The 17,592-nt window shown below is 43.0% G+C and overlaps 1 protein-coding gene across 1 annotated transcript in view; it reads left to right on the forward strand.

The window, feature by feature from the left end:
• Nucleotides 1–4,494: 4,494 nt before the first annotated feature.
• Nucleotides 4,495–17,592, forward strand: part of ADGRF5 (adhesion G protein-coupled receptor F5) — a gene marked incomplete at its 5' end in the record, with an annotated part of 31,139 nt that continues 18,041 nt past the window's right edge. The window contains 9 exons of the mRNA XM_075707746.1: nt 4,495–4,531; nt 5,845–5,972; nt 8,189–8,249; nt 10,284–10,454; nt 11,778–11,957; nt 14,417–14,544; nt 15,017–15,075; nt 15,750–15,892; nt 16,682–16,894. Coding sequence (XP_075563861.1) covers nt 4,495–4,531; nt 5,845–5,972; nt 8,189–8,249; nt 10,284–10,454; nt 11,778–11,957; nt 14,417–14,544; nt 15,017–15,075; nt 15,750–15,892; nt 16,682–16,894 — 1,120 coding nt within the window. The remainder of the gene's footprint in view (nt 4,532–5,844; nt 5,973–8,188; nt 8,250–10,283; nt 10,455–11,777; nt 11,958–14,416; nt 14,545–15,016; nt 15,076–15,749; nt 15,893–16,681; nt 16,895–17,592) is intronic.

The raw sequence follows: 17,592 nt of genomic DNA on the forward strand, positions 1-17,592 counted from the left end.
GCAACAAAAAAAAAAGGGGGGGGGGGGGGGGGGGGGGAGAGGGAGGGTTTAAATCTGGTTGGTTTTCCAGTCAAAGGCTGGCAATGTGAACAGTGTAGATTCACCACAGCTAGCTTGGTCTAAGCCAAGCCTGCCCTCCTCTTCACCTCATCCTCTGCGCTGGCACTGCTGCTTCTCTAAACTTGCAAGGAGACAGCCAAGGGAGCAACACTGGGTCAATACGACACAGCTGTTTCTGTAGGGATAGACCATGGGCTCATGCTGAACTGCTTGTCAGGGCAGAAAGGAAGAGGTTCTCCTTCTCCTTACCCTCCTGCCCTTCCCACCCACCTCTATTCCTTCCCCCTTCCCTGCTTGGGGCCACAGATCTGCTGCTCTCCTTGCTCTGGCCCTGGCGCTGAGCTGATTAAACTCGCTCAGACGAAAGCAAACTAGACGCCTCGTTGCTGGCTTAGTTTTCTGCAGGGACAGTGAGTTAAGTTGGGTCAGAGAGGGGTCTGGAAGGTACCAGCACAAGGCCAGCCACAAAACCCGTGTGCAGAGAGACAGGTGGTTGCATTTAGTGCTGTAGATGTAGCCTCCGTTTTCTGCTTGTTCAGATTCCTGAACCAGCTTGAGTGGGCAATAAACCAGACCGATGCCACTGCAGCAGCAGGGACAAGCTGTAAGGGCAACAACAGCATCAATCATGCCAATTTATCACCTTAAAACTGATGCAGAATGGCAGGCTGAGGGCTGACTCACCACATTGTGGGGAGCAGCAGGTGACCAGGTTTGCAGAAAAAGGAACAGGAATAAGCTGTATTACTGCCAAGGACAATGCACCCTCAAGTTGGCTCATTGAAGGCAAGTTTACAGTCACATACTGTGATATCCTTAGCATCCTTAGTAAATGCTGACACCTGCAAAGGCTGCAGGGCAAACTTTGCTAAACACACATTTTGATTTTTATGACTCAGACCCAGCAAGAGGCAAAATGCTGTGACGTGTTTTAGGGCTGTTAGAAATGGAGCAACCAGCACACTCACCGCAGACAGTTGATAAATGATTGAAGACCTGGTCCAAGCTCACTGTGACACAAAAATGACCACTACTACTCTAGATGGATACCACCAAGAGCAACCCAAACTATGCCCAATGCTGCCATGACAGCCATCCCTCCTGTTCCCCTGACACAGCCAATGTCAGCTGGCAACATGACCCTGTTGTAACTGCTGGACCAGCCCCGATGTCACAACTAGTGACAAGTGGGAACTAGTGTAGAAGTGGGAAAGGCATTGTCACCTTATCATCATCTTACTGACTTTTTTGCTTCCATTTTCCTTCTGCAGTGTGACAATAAGTGGCATTTACAGCTTGACACAATTGTCTACCTTGGAGTCGCACGCCCATTTGGGATGCACTGGTGTGTGTCACCTGGCCTTCAGCTGCTGCACAGTGGCTCTGGAGATCCTGGGGACATCTGCCTACACCATGAGGCTATTGCCCCCCATGGACTTCTTAATGAGTCTGGATCTGAGTCAGGATCTCCACAGGGACCGTTTCCAGTTTGTGGGGGAACAGGAACTCTATTCATAGACCTATCTCCTGAATTAATCACTGCTTAAAAAATAATCCCCCACAACGTGGGTTTAATCCCAAACTTTTCACAGGAATTACACAAGCTCAGTGAGTCACTGCCTCACACGCATCGCTGTGGAAACAAATTCCATTGATAAACCAGCCGTGACTGAACACTGTAGGGACAAGGACCCCACTGTTACTGCGACAGGTGTCCCCTGTTTGTGCAGTGGGTTCCTGGCTCCAGATTTTGTTCAAGGTAGAAACATACGTAAGGCATCAGGGTTTTGTCTGGTTTCTGGGAATTTCCTGCTTTTCCCCACCTTCCATGGTAGTCATCAGAGCCATAGGTCTGCACCTCTGTGCAGCTTCTCCAAGGGCACCAATGCGTGTCCCTAATGCCTGCCAGGTCCAGCCCACAGCAAGCACGCTGCCAGCTTCGGTACGAAAAGTTCAGGGGTTTCCTCCCTTGTTTAAGTCAAAGGCCACAAATATTTTGCCATAGCTACAAAACATGATTTCACTGCTTCCAGTCCCCGAAACCCTCTTTTGTTAGAACAAAGCAGGTAAAGTAACAGCAGCGGAAGAAGTTAGTCTACTTGATGAAGTAATCTGCAGATAAGATGTAGAAGAAATTAGTGCAGAGGGGAAATAATAAGTACTGCCTGATGAATGGTACCAGGAAATGTCTCCTCTTGAAATGCCTTGTGGGTTTTCTGCAGTGGCATCTCTGGTCAGCCTCACACTTGAAAACTGAGTGCAGGCTCAAGAGGCAGCTCGTTTTCTGGGCAGTAATAACATGTTTAGCTAATTATACAAGTTCCTGTGTCTTGGTTTCCCTTTGAGAGAGACCAAAGCAGCCTGGGCTGTAACAGAAAGCAGAGGATGTTTAAGATGGATCTAATTAGGAGATCTTCTATTTGAATCACAAAAGAAGGTAAACCATATTATATCTCTGGGTGTCATCTTTATTTTCTAAAACATATGGGATAGTAAGTGTTGTGCCAGGTGGATTTGCAAGAGAGGGTGTAATTATTTTGCAATATTTATGAAAAAGAAACTTACAGAAAAAGTAAAAAGGAGGTCATGTAGATCACCTATATTCTGGGTTAAAGTGAGACCTTGCTATTTACCTCTATGAATCTTCTGCACTTTAGAGTTAATTTTAAACATTTTTCAGCCTGAATGCTGTGGAGGAGAAGAGATTTGGTAGCAAACTTGGGCTTCTTTAGCTCTCTGGGGTTTTATAAGTCAAAGATACTTATTGCCTCCCAGGAGACAGTGTGTATGAGAAATGATGAATGTGCCCACATAGCTTCTATGTAGCAACAGAAAGTACATAGAGACTTGAGAAATTGCTTGCTGAAAAATTTGCAGTGATTCTTTTTTCAATGAAACATCAAATGAACAAGGGGAACAGCTACATTACTTGAGAAGGACATTAATATTTTTCCCATTTGCAATGTGATGTTTGTTTGCTTGTATTCTGGCTTTCTAGATACTGCTTTGGGATTTTTGGACTTTTGACTAGCTATCAAAGCCTGAGTAGCAGCACAGTTCTCATTTGCATGAGTTGTCATCTATATGGTTTCTTATATATACAATTAACAGGGCGTTTGGTCTCAGCTACATGGTTGCACAAAGGTTGTATATGAAAATAGAGGGTGACCCACAACATTTGAATATGAACGCAAGTTTGTGAACAGTGCAAAATATACATGCAAAACTGTAGCAGATGCTGTTTAACCTCATCATAAACTTTGTTTAATGACCTTTTTTCCTTTCTAGTATCTGTTTTATCAACCCGTTACCAATGAAATACAAGTTCCTTGAACAGATTAAGCTATTGTACTGTATGTTGGGAGCAGATGCTGTACATACAAAACTATCAGAAATCTTTGTTTTGTTAGTGTTTCTATTGTTAATTCATGTCACTATCTCAAGGACTTGTGTCACAGCTTATAACTTGGCAATGTTTCCCTCTTGATCCATTTTGGATCTTGGGATCCATCTTGGACTTGGGATCAGCCAGATCCATGGAAGTCTCGAGGTTGTCACAAGTGGATGATGTTTTCAAAATAGCAAAATAGTCTCTTTTGTAGAATGTTGGATATACTGATGGACAGGCTCAGGAAACTGAACAGACACTTCATTTTCCCTGGATTGGTTTGGGGTTTTTTTTTCCAATTCTGCCAGCCATTCATCCATTGGATTAAAAAAAACCCTGTAACAGTCTTTTCTTTTAAATGGATTTTGGGGTGGGTTGGGAAAATATTCTGAATCAGTGAGATGTCTTGCTTTCTGGTTATTCCTATACAGGAGCATAAGAGCAGCCATACTGGGTCAGCTCAAATGTCCAGATAGCATAGTTTTCTGATTTGTGTTTTTTCCCTTTGTTGCTAGAATATCTTAAAATTAATTTTCCTTTTTAAATTGCTCCTCAGAGTTCAGTTGACATTTCCTCAGACCCCATTTATGAGTGGTAATAGTCAGTTCAGAGTCCATCACAGAATACATAACATCAGGATCATTTCTTTCTACCTTACAATTATCAGTGCTGAATTTCATGACCCAGTCACTCAGTATCCTGAGGTCCCTATGCAGATCTTCACAGGCAGACTTTGCTTTTGTTAGCTTCAACCATTTAAAGTTTTCCACAGTGTTGTGTCACTAATCACTGCCTTTCCCACATCACTTGAGAACGGAGGGTAAGACGCAGGCTTTCGCACACCTTCCTGTGGAGCTCTGGTGATAACATCTCTCTATTGGAAAAGCAAATAATTTCTTCTGACTTTTGACTCCTATCTTTTAACCAGGTCAGTATCTGGGTGAAGTTCTCACTGCAGATGAATCTCTCTAAGAACCACTTTTGATGAGAAACCCTGACAAATGCCTGTTGGAAACCCACATCAGTGACGACAAACACGTTGCTTGGCTATAAGCTCATTGCTGTCCTCTATCCATTCACAAGGTGAGACCACAGATCGTGCTCATATTAGTTTTCTGTCATGGGCTCTTTTGAGCAGGAAAGTCACAGTTAAGTGCCCTGTCTACTTGGGAGTACCAGCTCTGATATGCAATGTGGTGGCATAGGCAGACGTGGCCAATGTTCATTATCATCTCAGGAGGCGCTGTTTTTTCTGCTTTCACCTGGTGATTCACAGCCTTTCAAAGCCTGAGTTTGTATGAACAACTTTTTCAGTACAAAAAGATCACTATTTTACAAAAGCTTATTATTTCAATCAAGCTGATGTTATCAGGTACTCTTCAGTACTATTCTTAAGAGTCTTTTCTCAGTGCCTTCCTTTCTTACAATGATTTTCACAATCTCCTTGGGTTCTGCCTTTTCCTGTAGCTCTCTCTACCAGCTGTTCATTCGGGAGCTAGGGAAGTGCTTTGGTAGGAATAATCAGAAAGTGCATATTCATAGCAAAATACGTATTTTTACGTATTCTTCAACTCCCTTTCTCTATTCCCTCTGGTTGCATAAATGTGTCAGCACCTGTTGTAAGGGTCCATGCATGTTTTACCTCTCCCTTTATGTTTCCACATCCAAGATACTGCATGAATAAATTAGGGTTGTTTTTTCTGGGTTTTGATTTCAGGCACCACATTATATTCTGGTGCGTCAGTATTCATGGCTTCTAGGTTATTTACTTACTATCTTCAGTGCAACTAATGGAGATGTATACTAAAAACTCAAAATTACATGGATTTTTTCCAGGAATATCACTCTTCATTGTTTCCCTTGTTAGCCAAGGGGTAACACACATACAGAAATCTCTAGCTGAGCCCATGATGTTACTGCAGCCCTCTCCAGAGTGAGACAAGGCCGATAGCAGAGCTCTCCCTGATGCAACGGGACAGGCCCTTACTTACAGCAACATTTCTCACTGTTCCCTCATGTTCTGGCTGTGCATTTGCCAAATACCACTGTGAGGAATATTTGAAGATCCAAAGTCAACTTTTCTCATGGCAGATGAATTTCTAGCACCTCATTTGTCCCTGTTAGGAATCTACTTAGGACCCTGCTTTCTCCAAGCGATTTCTTTCTCCCTCCATTTTGAGTAGGTACGTGAAAAAAGGAGGTATGAGGGAAACAGTCTGGTGACAGTGGCAGAGGAATAATTACAGACCTTGTTCCGTGCTCTGTCTTGGATGGAGTGAACAGGCAGAGTGTGCTGAAGAAGTCTGAACATACTCTTTTTGTAGAGTGTGCTGGTATTTCCTACTGTGTGAGTGAGCTGAAAATTCCCCAATCCTTTTCCTTCATTTTCCTCTCAGGCTGTACAGCAAAGTCACTGGACAAAATGCCGTCCCAGATTACTGCAGGTCTCCACTGCCTATTTCTACTGGTCACAGCATGTTGCCAGAAATCACAGGACTCAACCTTTCATCCGTTCTTCCAAGACGTAGTGAGTATCCTTTTCCAGACCCATTGGTTTTCATTTGGTCTCTGCTTGTGGCACCCACCTGCTATATCTCTCCTTTACATCCACAAAACCTTAGAGGAAGTCAGTGTAAGATCAGGTGGGGAAACTGAACCCGGAGTCTCACCAGTGTGTAAAAGAGATGGAGAAATCCAGGAACTGGGCTCTTGCTTCCCAGTCTTAAAGCCTCTCCAGAAGGAACTGAGCAAAACTTCTGGTTTCTCACTTGGTTTAGTCTGCAAGGGATTTAAATTGCTGTCCCTGTGGCTATAGGTAACAGTTACATGGGCACTGTTCCTGGATGGGATTCACCCATCCTGTGAGAGAGAGAAACCAAGTAAGTCAACAAAACTAGCTCAGGCACAGAGGTGCTTATAGGTAGGTGATAGGAGACTCACCACTGTCTTGACAGTAGGACATGAGTGCACATGACCAAAACACCACTCCTGAGTGATTTGTGTTTAGATGTTGCACTTGGACTCAGACTTTACTTCAGTTTCCCACTTTTTCAGTAATTCTCACATTATCTCTTTTGCTTCATCAGTAGTGTGAATTATGGAAATCTGTTTTGTGCTTCGTCCTGTATATGGGTTTGGTAACAGGCAGTTTCTGCAGAAATAGTCCCTAACTAGAAATGACCAAAGAGGAACAGAGAAACAAAGGGACTGACAAAATGGAAGTTAAAATAGTCTAGTAAAGAAAACTAGTCTAAATCTACCAGCTCTTGGTCTATTACAGTTATTATTAGACCAGAAAATACTTCTTTTGTCTTCTACATTATGAACCCTATCAAGCCAAAACATATTCTAACATCTCTATTCAACCCCTAACACCACAGGGACCTTAGTTCTGAGGGACTAACCAGAACACAATGTGGTTTTTTGAGCAGGTTGCAAAAAGGCAAGGAGAGGTGAAGAGGAGGGTGGGAACTCCTTAAGCTGCTTCTGCCACCATCCCCTGTCTTGGCAAACCAAGATATAGCTGGTTCCAGTCTGCCCCTCAGCAGATGTCTAATAGTGACCAAGTATCTTGTTTGCTCTGTTTTTTTCAAACTCTCTGCAGTTCAGCACTTAGGCATTTTCACTGAAAGAGTAACACTTTATTTTTTTAGCATCATTGATCCCTGGTTGATCCTACAAATGAGTCATCACTTAATGGTGTGAAATATGTGAAGTATTTAACAACATAGTAATACCCTGTAGTTGTTTTGGGAGAATAAAAAAGGACAGCACTGAGACCAAACCTGGGGGAAGAAGTGGATCACAGTGGGCTTTCTGTATCTTTTGCAGCTAACCTCTAAGGTGAAAGGTAGTACCCCTAGCAGTGCAAAAATGTCAATGCACCTTGGGGTCTTCAGTGCCAGTGCAGCTGTTATATGAAGCCTGGCTCTAATCACACACCAGATGCTTCCTTTATGTAAAAAGATGTCTTAAGAGTTGCCAAGCTATTCACCCTTTCTGTAAATAAAGATTTCAGTGGAACTCAAGAAACTGGCGAAGTTGCAAATTTCCTGCTTGTGTCTTTGCTTGTTCTTTAGCCTTTCTTGCTTACTGTGGTGTCAATGTACTTTTAGGGCATGATTAAAAAAAATAAGACTGTCTGCATCTCACTTGGCACACTCTATGTGAACCCAGTCATACCGAAATTGTGTCTCCACCACCCTGGTCAACTGCGTGCTACTGATGGCCCACAAAATAGCTGACCTGACACCTAAGCTGGAGCCAAGACATTTCAATCCCCTTTCTACTCCTACTCAGGCTGGCTTTGCTGCTGCAGAACTGGAAGCTCAGAGCAAAGAGGAAAGCAAAGGACAATATGAGTCCACTTTCTGGATTCAAAGGCTGAGTGACCAGGTCTCCCAAGCAGTTTGCAAGGCTGGCCCATGACTGAGAGTACTGCATCTGCCCCATGGCAGGTTTGCAGCTCAGACACAGAGTTTATGCTGAGACAATTGCCTTGCAGAGATATGCAGACACCTACAAACTCAGTACATCCCTCAGCTAGTGTTTAACATTTCCCTGCTTGGAAGATATAAATATTCTGTTTAAAGAGGAAAAGGGGAGCGGGGAGCAGCAAAGATTGGTGGAAGGAAAAAAATTATCCGTGCTGGTATTTTTGTCACAATTCTTTCATGCCAACAACAGCAGCTAAAGCTTCACTTCATTTTTTCACAGACCTTCACTCTCTTTTTTCCACAGACTGACAGTGTGCCAGGAGAGGAAAGCTTCCAGACAGAGATGCAAAGCCAGAAGCAAAAGAGTACGTACACAAATGTATGGTAACAGAGCAGGTTTCTAGTAAGCCAACGGTGAAATCACTATTGGGGGCAGCACCTCTTGAGTTACTGAACCCCAGTCATCAAGGGGGAGTAGTTGTTGCAGCTGCTTAGCCAGCAGCTAAGCACCACCCAGCTGCTTGCTCACTCTCCTGCAGTGGGATGGGGGAGAGCATCAGAAGGGTAAAAGTGAGAAAACATATGGGTTGAGATAAAGACAGTTTAATCAGTAAAGCAAAATAAGGAATTCATTCACCACTTCCCATCAGCAGGCAGGTGTTCAGCCATTTCCAGGAAAGCAGGGCTTCATCACGCATAATGGTCACTTGGGAAGACAAACAGAATAACTCCGAATGTCCCCTCCTTCCTTCTTCTTCCCCCAGCTTTTATTGCTGAGTGTGACGTCATATGGTGTAGGCATCACACTCCAGGTCATATGGTGTATGACATCATATTGGTCAGTTGGGGTCAGCTGTCCCAGCTGTGTCCCCTTCCAGCTTCTTGTGCACCCCCAGCCTGCTTGCTGGGAGGACAAAGGGGGAAAAAAGACAAAACCTTGATGCTGTGTAAGCACTGTTCCACAACAACTAAACCATTTTGTTATCAACACTGTTTTCATTACAAATCCAAAACACAGCCCCATACAAGCTGCTATGAAGAAATTTAATTCTACCCCAGACAAAACCAGTACAGTAGTAAAGGCACAAACAAAAGAGGTGGAAACTTTTGTCCTGTCAGAGATTGACATAGAATCATAGAATCATAGACTAGTTCAGGCCGGAAGGGACCTTTAGAGGTCATCTAGCCCAACCCCCCTGCAATGAGCAGGGACATCTTCTACTGGATCAGGTGCTCAGAGCCCCATCCAACCTGACCTTGAATGTTTCCAGGGGTGGGGAATCTACCACCTCTCTGGGGCAACCTGTTCCAGTGTTTCACCACCCTTATTGTAAAAAATTTCTTTCTTATATCTAGTCTAAATCTATGCCATTTTAATTTAAAACCATTACCCCTTGTCCTATCACAACGGACCCTGTTAAAATGTCTGTCCCCATCTTTTTATAAGCCACCTGTAAGTACTGAAAAGCTGCAGTAAGGTCTTCCTGCAGCCTTCTCTTCTCCAGACTGAATGACCCCAACTCTCTCAGCCTCTCCTCATAGCAGAGGTGCTCCAACCCTCTGATCTTTTTTGTGGCCCTCTTCTGGACCCGCTCCAGCAGGTCCATGTCCTTCTTGTGCTGGGGACCCCAGAGCTGGGCTCAGGGCTCCAGGTGAGGTCTCATGAGAACAGAGTAGAGGGGCAGAATCACCTCCCTTGATCTGCTGGCCACATTTCTTTTGATGCAGCCCAGGATATGGCTGGCTTTCTGGGCTTTGAGCACACACTGCTGGCTCTTGTCCAGCTTTTCACCCACTGGTATCTCCAAGTCCTTCTCCACAGGGCTGCTCTCAATCCCATCACCCCCCAGCCTGTGCTGATACTGGGGATTGCCCTGACCCAGGTGCAGGACCTTCACTTGGCCTTGTTGAACCTCATGAGGTTCACATGGACCCACTTTTCAAGCTTGTCCAGGTCCCTCTGGATGGCATCCATATGATGACATATATGAGCACAAGTTCTATGCAAGTTCAAAGACACGGTGTATTAAAAACCCGAGCCTCTTAGCAGGACAGGGGACGCAAGATAATCCTGTATGGCTTCAGTCTATGGTTGACAACCCATCCTCTTGCTGAGTCAAAGGAGAGAAGGGACGAGACAGCTTTTCTCTGTATAAGTTATGCCATTTACATCAGCTTCCTATTGCTCTGAGACCAAAGAAATCTGGCTTTTGTCAGTCAAGCAGCAGATAAAATGTATGCAGAATATCTGCTGAGTAGGAAGCAAGATTTCCAAAGCAGAGTGCCACACTAAGCTACCATTGAATAGCAACAAAGAGCCCAAATGCCAAACTGGAAACCAGCAGTTTGTGATTTATCCTCACACACACCTTTGCAGTCTCATGCTATTTCTCTTTCAGTGTTTATTTTTGACCTTCCCACTCTGGAGTACACTGTTGACATTGAAGTAAGCTTTATGGATTCAACTTTTCTGGAGCCAATCAAAGAGTATTTCAAAAACCTTACTTTTACAGTTTCAACAAATATTTCAAATGTAAATGTGACAGTTTCAAACATCAACATTACAACAGGTGAGTTGTTTGTTTGGGTTGGTTATTTATTTTTATATTCTGGGTGACATGCTTTTTTGCCAATATTTGATCTCTCCCAGTTTTACCATCCATCACCCTTAGAAATCAGCAAAACCAAGCTGTCTCTGCTGCCTACTGAAAGACCCAACAAGAATGAAGCTCTAGCACACAACAGCAGGTTTTGTTGCCTGCATCCCACCACTCCTCTTTATATAACATAGGCATTAGGAATAGCCCTGAATGCTTTTCTTTACCTAAGGAAGGGACAAAGCGAGAGGAAGCCTGAGCCAAAGGATTTTGCTCCAGTTTGACTAACAAGCAGTCTGAGTTACTTTCAAGTTTCAGGAAGTTGCGACAGCAGTTATCAGACTGTTTACTTCCCTCCACTTGGATTTGGAACGTAAATTGTTGTAAGAGGCTGTACTCTGATGCTGACAGAGACAGGCTGCATGCAATGCAGTCTTTTCATGCTATAACTCACTAAACATATTCTTACAGGGAAAGATATCAGACAGGTTTTATTACCTGAGTTGTGGTTATGCAACATCACATCCAAGTAATTAATACAGCAGAGGATATACAAACACACCAAGCAGAGGAAGAGATGTGGTACCTTCTTATTGTTGGCCCATAAAGCAGTGAAAGGAAGTGTTCATCAGTTCTCAAAACAACATGCAAATGGATCTTTTAAAGGCCTTCAGGGTCACACGCAATGTGTAAAAATCACTTTGTTAATACCTTACTTTGCCAATGGCACATTAAGAGCAGAAAAACTTACAGTGAAGTGTTTTGGTTTTTTTTTAATTAGAGGGAATGTTTGTTTTTAAAGCACTTTGTGATAATGTCACCTTCTCTCATGCAGCATCTGTCAGGATACAGTCAGAATGACACAGCATCTCACTAGCCACCAGGACTTTGAATGATTATACATGCTCTTACAATCTTTAAAAGGCTATACATTTGCTTTCAGCCCAGACAATATAGAAATATCCAATCTGAAAACTATCATAGGACCCTGGCTAATAGGCCAGGTAAATTTTTAGGATCAGGCTTCACATGTCTATTCAACTACTTAAAAATAATTGATCAGACTTATCCCTGTACCAGTCTGGTTCCCATTTCTGGTTAGTCATTTATAATTAGTGTAGTAAGATTTGCAAGGCATCAGATTATCATGTTTGCATCACTGAAGTGAACTCACAAGAAGGGCAATATTTAGTTGAGATCACTGGCATAAAGATATAGCAGGGTAAATATATATCATGTGATACGTTATGCTCTGTCTACCATTCTCATAGTATTTCTCTGTCTGTTTGACACCAGTCTGTCTGCTCAGTGGTGAGAACAATAGCTGTTGCTCTTGTGAAAATGGATATGCCTGGCCAAGTGCAGTGTGCAGTGATTTGATAACCTGCCCTTCTGTCAGCCTAGCACCTGCCCTGCCCTGTGGCTACGTGAAGGAAATGCCTTTCTACGGGCCTTACTGTGAGCCTCAGACTGAAGGTAAGGAGAGACAGTGCTGAACTTCATCATTGTACAACTCATATACTGGTTAAAAGATGGAATATTGTTAAAGGTGTGATAAAGCAACATGGCAGGACTGAGCTGGCTACCACATTGTCTATGAATGTGGAAAGTCTGTAGAGGTGGTCTAGAGCTCTTCTCTTTGTGATGTGGGTAATTGCAGATTTAGCGCCATACAGCAGCCCCAGCTCCTGGAATCACTCACATGCCTCTTTGGGACTTTCAGCTTCTGTTAAGCAAAGGAAGTTTCATCTCATCAGATTTTCAACAGAGGAACTTACAAATGTGACCAAAGTGTGCCATAGTGCTCAAAAGAAGAAAAGGAACCCAGCATATATCTTTTGTTTGGTTTTATTTCATGACTCTCGTGACAAGGTGCCCATGAGTTTTTAGGAACCTGACTGATGACTGGATACTTAGGCTTGGCAGCACTGAGGTGGAGCACTATCTTTTGTCTCTGCAATCCAAGACAAACACCCACGAGGCTCTGCCTCTGACTTGTGATGGAGTGACATGCAGACATACCCAGAGGCAGCCCTAGAGCTGGAAGAAGTCCAGTGTTGTCACCATGCCTGTTCTAATGAACTCTGCTTAGAGGCAATACTTTTATCACAGAGCAGCCCCATATCAATATTGCTGTACTATTTCCAGGACTAGAGCTAGTATCTCTTCCATGTGGAAGTCGCACACCCCTTAGAAGTCCAGGGCCCTGGGTACAATACTCCTCCACTGCATGGTATGGACATGTCCTTAAACGGACCCAGCTTAGAAAATTTCAGTATCTCTCTAAGCATTTTATGATCTTTCATGCCCATTGATGGGTCTTCACCCAGAATATTTCATTGAGGATTTTTCCATTCATTTCAGTAAAACATAGGTGGAGATTCAACCTGTGTAACTTTTACTATGTAAAAGTTAAGTATCTGATCAAAGTTATTCATCCAAACTCTCTATAACTGGAGCAATGTAGCAATTCAACCACTGTAGGAAAGCTGTCTATCACCTTCTGAATGTATCACCTTTTGAAGTTGTCTATAGCTTTGCATCAACTTGAGACGGAGTCTAAATATCTAATAGATGCCAGGCATCTAAATTAGGTATAGAAAATTAGGAGAATCCCAACTTTCCTATTATACAGATGAATCTTGGCAACTTGACAGATTTTTATTTAGGATTAGATGGCTTCACCAAGGGCAAATTGTGCCTGACTAATCTAGTGGTCTTATAGGGTGGAGTGACTGCATCAGTGGACAAGGGAAGAGCTACAGGTGTCATCTACCTAGATTTCTGTAAAGCCTTTGATATGATCCCCCACAACATTCTTGCTCCTAAACTGAAGAGATATGGGTTTAACAGATGGACTGTTAGATGGATAAAGAACTGGTTGAGTGGCCACGTCCGAAGAGTTATCATCAATGGCTCAACATCCAAGTGGAAGCCAGTAACAAGTGATGTCCTCAAGGATCTGTACTATTTAATATCTTCATCAATGACATAGACAGTGGGATCGAGTGCACCCTCAGCAAGTTTGTAGATGACACCAAGTTGAATGGTGCACTTGATTTGTTAGAGGGAAGGCATGTCATCCAGAGGGACCTTGATCACTCGAGGAGTGAGCCCATGTGAACCTCATGAAGTTCAACAAGGTCAAGTGCAAGGTCCTGCACCTGGGTCAGGGCAATCCCCAGTATCAACACAGGTTGGGGGGTGACGGGATTGAGAGCAGCCCTGCAGAGAAGGACTTCGAGATACTGGTGGATGAAAACTGGACATGAGTCAACAATGTGAGCTTGCAGCCCAGAAAGCCAACCATATCCTGGGCTGCATCAAAAGAAGCGTGGCCAGCAGGTCAATGAAGGTGATTCTGCCCCTCTACTATGCTCTAGTGAGACCCCACCTGGAGTACTGTGTCCAGCTCTGGAGCCCTCAGCACAAGACTACAAGAATGATCCAAGGGCTGAAACACCTCTCCTATGAGGCCAGGCTGAGAGAGTTGGGGTTGTTCAGCCTAGAGAAGAGAAGGCTCCAGGGAGAACTTATTGCAGCATTTCAGTACTTAAAGGTGGCTTATAAGAAAGACAGAGAAAGACTTTTCACCAAGACCTGTAGTGACAGGATAAGGGGCAACAGCTCTAAACTGAAAGAGGGAAGGTTTAGATTGAACATAAGGAAGAATTTTTTTACGATGAGGGTGGTGAGACACTGGAACAGGTTGCCCAGAGAGGTAGTGGAGGCCCCATCCCTGGAAGTGTTCAAGGTCAGGTGGAAGTCCTTGGCCATGGCAGGGGGGTTGGACTGGATGATCTTTAAAGGTCCCTTCCAACCCAAACCATTATATGATTCTAAGAATCTATGGTTAAGTTAGAAGAAAAAGCTAAGAAATCACTTTGTAAGCATTGCTTTAATTTTTACATCTAATTTTATGTTTTTCCTTACAGACACCTGTGGCATGGGAGATCCTATTGTAATGAATATGTCAGTCAGACTCAACAAAAACTTTTCAGATGATCTCAGGGATTCTTCTTCTGAATTATACAAAAGATACAAAGCTGACCTTGAAAAAGCGGTAATGACTTTCGTTTTCTACCTCTGAAGGCAGAAAGCTCTCTAAGAAATATGGTGTTTACCCTAAGTGTCTGGGAAAGAGGGTGCGCTGTCACTGTCTCTGTGGGGATCTGTGAAGTATGCAGCAGTGGTAGCTACAAAGTTGGCCAAAGCTGACCTCCATTGAAAGGCAATGACAATATTCCCATTCACTTTAATATGCTGGCTGACAGGGAAGTATTTAGGAATCTTTTGCATCAAAAGCATGAAAAAAAATCACATTATTGGTCCTAGCTTAAATCCACATGAGCACACACGGAATATAACCATCAACACAAATTTGACCCATGACAGTGGGGAGAGCACCAGGCCTGTTCTATGAGAGATGCTACATGCCCTTACTCACAGCAATGCTGAATGGAAAGTTTCCTATTTTAAGCATGCTAGATCAATATACAGAGGACTTATGTCATGTAATATGTCTTTGTTTACAGTTTAATGCTAGCTACAGATGTTTACCAGGTTTTGTATCGGCAACAGTAACTGCTTTCAGGTAAGTAAACAATTTCATATTTTCTGGAAGAAACAAATCTTTCTGTCAAGTCTCAGGGAGACACCAGTCAGCAAAGACTACATTCACTCTGGCTAGAGCCTGTGCCCAGTATATACATACTAAATAACAGTTTAATAGCTGCACAGGAAAGCCCAACTATTAGCATGGAAATAAGACTGCAGGTAAAATTCAGTACTGTGCAAAAGTCTAAGAAACATAATCATTCTCCATCTAGATTAAAACCTTTTGTGGGAAAGACTGAATTCCACCCAAAAGGGTAAAAGGATGCCAGTAAACCTAACATTATTTCCCAGGTTATCAGGGAGATGAATTAGTACATTGACTCTGGATATAACATTGGATTTGGATAAAAGAGACATTACTTAAGTCCACATGTATTTAAATGCAGCTGTATTTCAGGTTTTCTAAGGGAAGTTTATTAGAAATAGATAGCAGATGAAGGAGATGTCACATAAAGGTGTTCTTGCTTTGGGAAGAGCTGTAGCACAACCTTCTTGCATACCAGAGCAAGTCTTGAGTCACAACAGAAGCCTTCACAGGTTAGCCCTGTGAAGCCTTCCTAGCCATGCAAGATGGGTCACCACAACATAGAAACCCACTAATATGCAAGAATATTTCATTCTGGTGCTTCTCTTATTCTTCTATCTGTTTAGGCCTGGAAGTGTTTTTGTGAACTACGAAGTAAAAGCAAGACCAGCAAGCTTTGATCAGACAGCAATTTCCAACACATTTGTACCACAATTTCTAAATTCATCATACCAGCTAAACAAAGCTACCTTCACAGAAGAAATAACTAGTAAGTTTAAAGCTTCTCAGTATTTTCCTTCAACCTTTACCTTAGTATTTCTAGCCAGAACCATGTCTTAGACTGTTGAGTATTTGGTACTGGATCTTCAAAAAACATTTATTTCTCTGGCTGTTTCATTTCATCCTGTCCCACCAAAGCTTAGGACTTACATGAGATGACCATGCACGCAGTACCTCCCACGGAAAACCAAATCCTTCCAGGTACTCCACTGAACCCTGATGCAGTCTCTCCATGGGAGAGAGATTGAATATCCTTAAGTTCACCTCCAGAACTGAGACAACTTTTAGCGTATCAGGCTGCCAGCGCTTTCCACTTCTTCAAACAAAACAAAAACCTCTTGCAGTTTACATGAGAACGTGTTCCCCAGCTTCCTTGGCACATTTTCCATGCTGCTGCTGGACAGTGTGTTACAATTCAGTTGCCTGATCAAGTGCCCCACAGGTGCTGTATTCTCAGTGCGCTGAGTGCTGGACTGTCTGTATCAGAGGATTACTCCAACCTGGTTGCTTCTCCTCCCAGTTTATCTACTTAGAAAATAGTGGTGGTGATAATATTTCTGGCTCTCTGCGTAAAACCTTCTGGGATCTTTGGCTAACAAAGATAGTAGAATAATATGTTGCAGGAAAATTGCATAGCTCGTATCAGAGGTAGTGCCCTGCAACTGATGCTGAGTGCATATTAGTTGTGAAGCATCTAGGATTCCCATGACATGAAAGACACCATATAGACATGAGCTGAAATGACAATAATGCAGAATGTTGTTCTTTGTCTTCCCAGATCAGACAAACTTCACTGTGAGTCCTGTAGACTTTTTTGAAGGGGATACAGTAAGACTGATTTGTGAGATAAATTCAAAATCTGAGAATGCGACCTGGTATCACTTCGATCAGATCATCTCACCCAGCTTCCATTACTCGATGGAGAGAAAATTTTTAATGAAAACCTCAGAGTCAGTTCTTAAAATTAGTGACACGACGGTGAACGATTCTGGTATGACTTTCTGTCATTAAAACAGCAGATATAAATCTCTAGTGTGACTAGTTCTATAAAAAACGAAGAGCAATGCAGTGACTGGTATCACAATGCAGCATGGTGGTGTTGGGTTGATGGTTGGACTGATGATCTTAGAGGTCCTTTCCAACATTAATGATTCCAAGTTTTACTTTCATTAAAAAATAATCCAGCCACCAAGCCAGGAAACATGAAATAAATTATTACTCTCCTCTTAATTGGTTTATTGGTGGACTTGGTAGTGTTAAGTTAATGGTCGGACTTGATGACCTTAAAGGTCTTTTCCAACCTAAACGATTCTATGATTCTATGATTTTCCTAAAGTAAATGTGAAAAATACATTCTCCCTCATAATTTTCCAGTGTTTTGGGTTTTTTTCTTTAATGAACTACGTACTGACTGGCATTGCTGGTAAGATGTGAACTGACTGAAGTTCACAGGCCTGGGTATTCTCAGTGCCAGGCTTCACTGCCATATCACAGGAGGCAGTGGTGACCGCATGGTTGTGAGGCCTTCCCACCCTTCTAGTGTGGTAACCTGAGACTGTGGTTGAATTTGTCCTTGATGGCCCTTGCCCCCTTTGCAAACACAAGCTAACTAATCAGAGCTCGGAGTTACAGTTTTTCAAGTGTTCACGTTTAGGCCTTTTTGAAAATCAGAAACAGGTAAATTGGTGG

Source organism: Pelecanus crispus, chromosome 3, assembly GCF_030463565.1.
Source record: "Pelecanus crispus isolate bPelCri1 chromosome 3, bPelCri1.pri, whole genome shotgun sequence".
Lineage (NCBI taxonomy): Eukaryota > Metazoa > Chordata > Aves > Pelecaniformes > Pelecanidae > Pelecanus > Pelecanus crispus.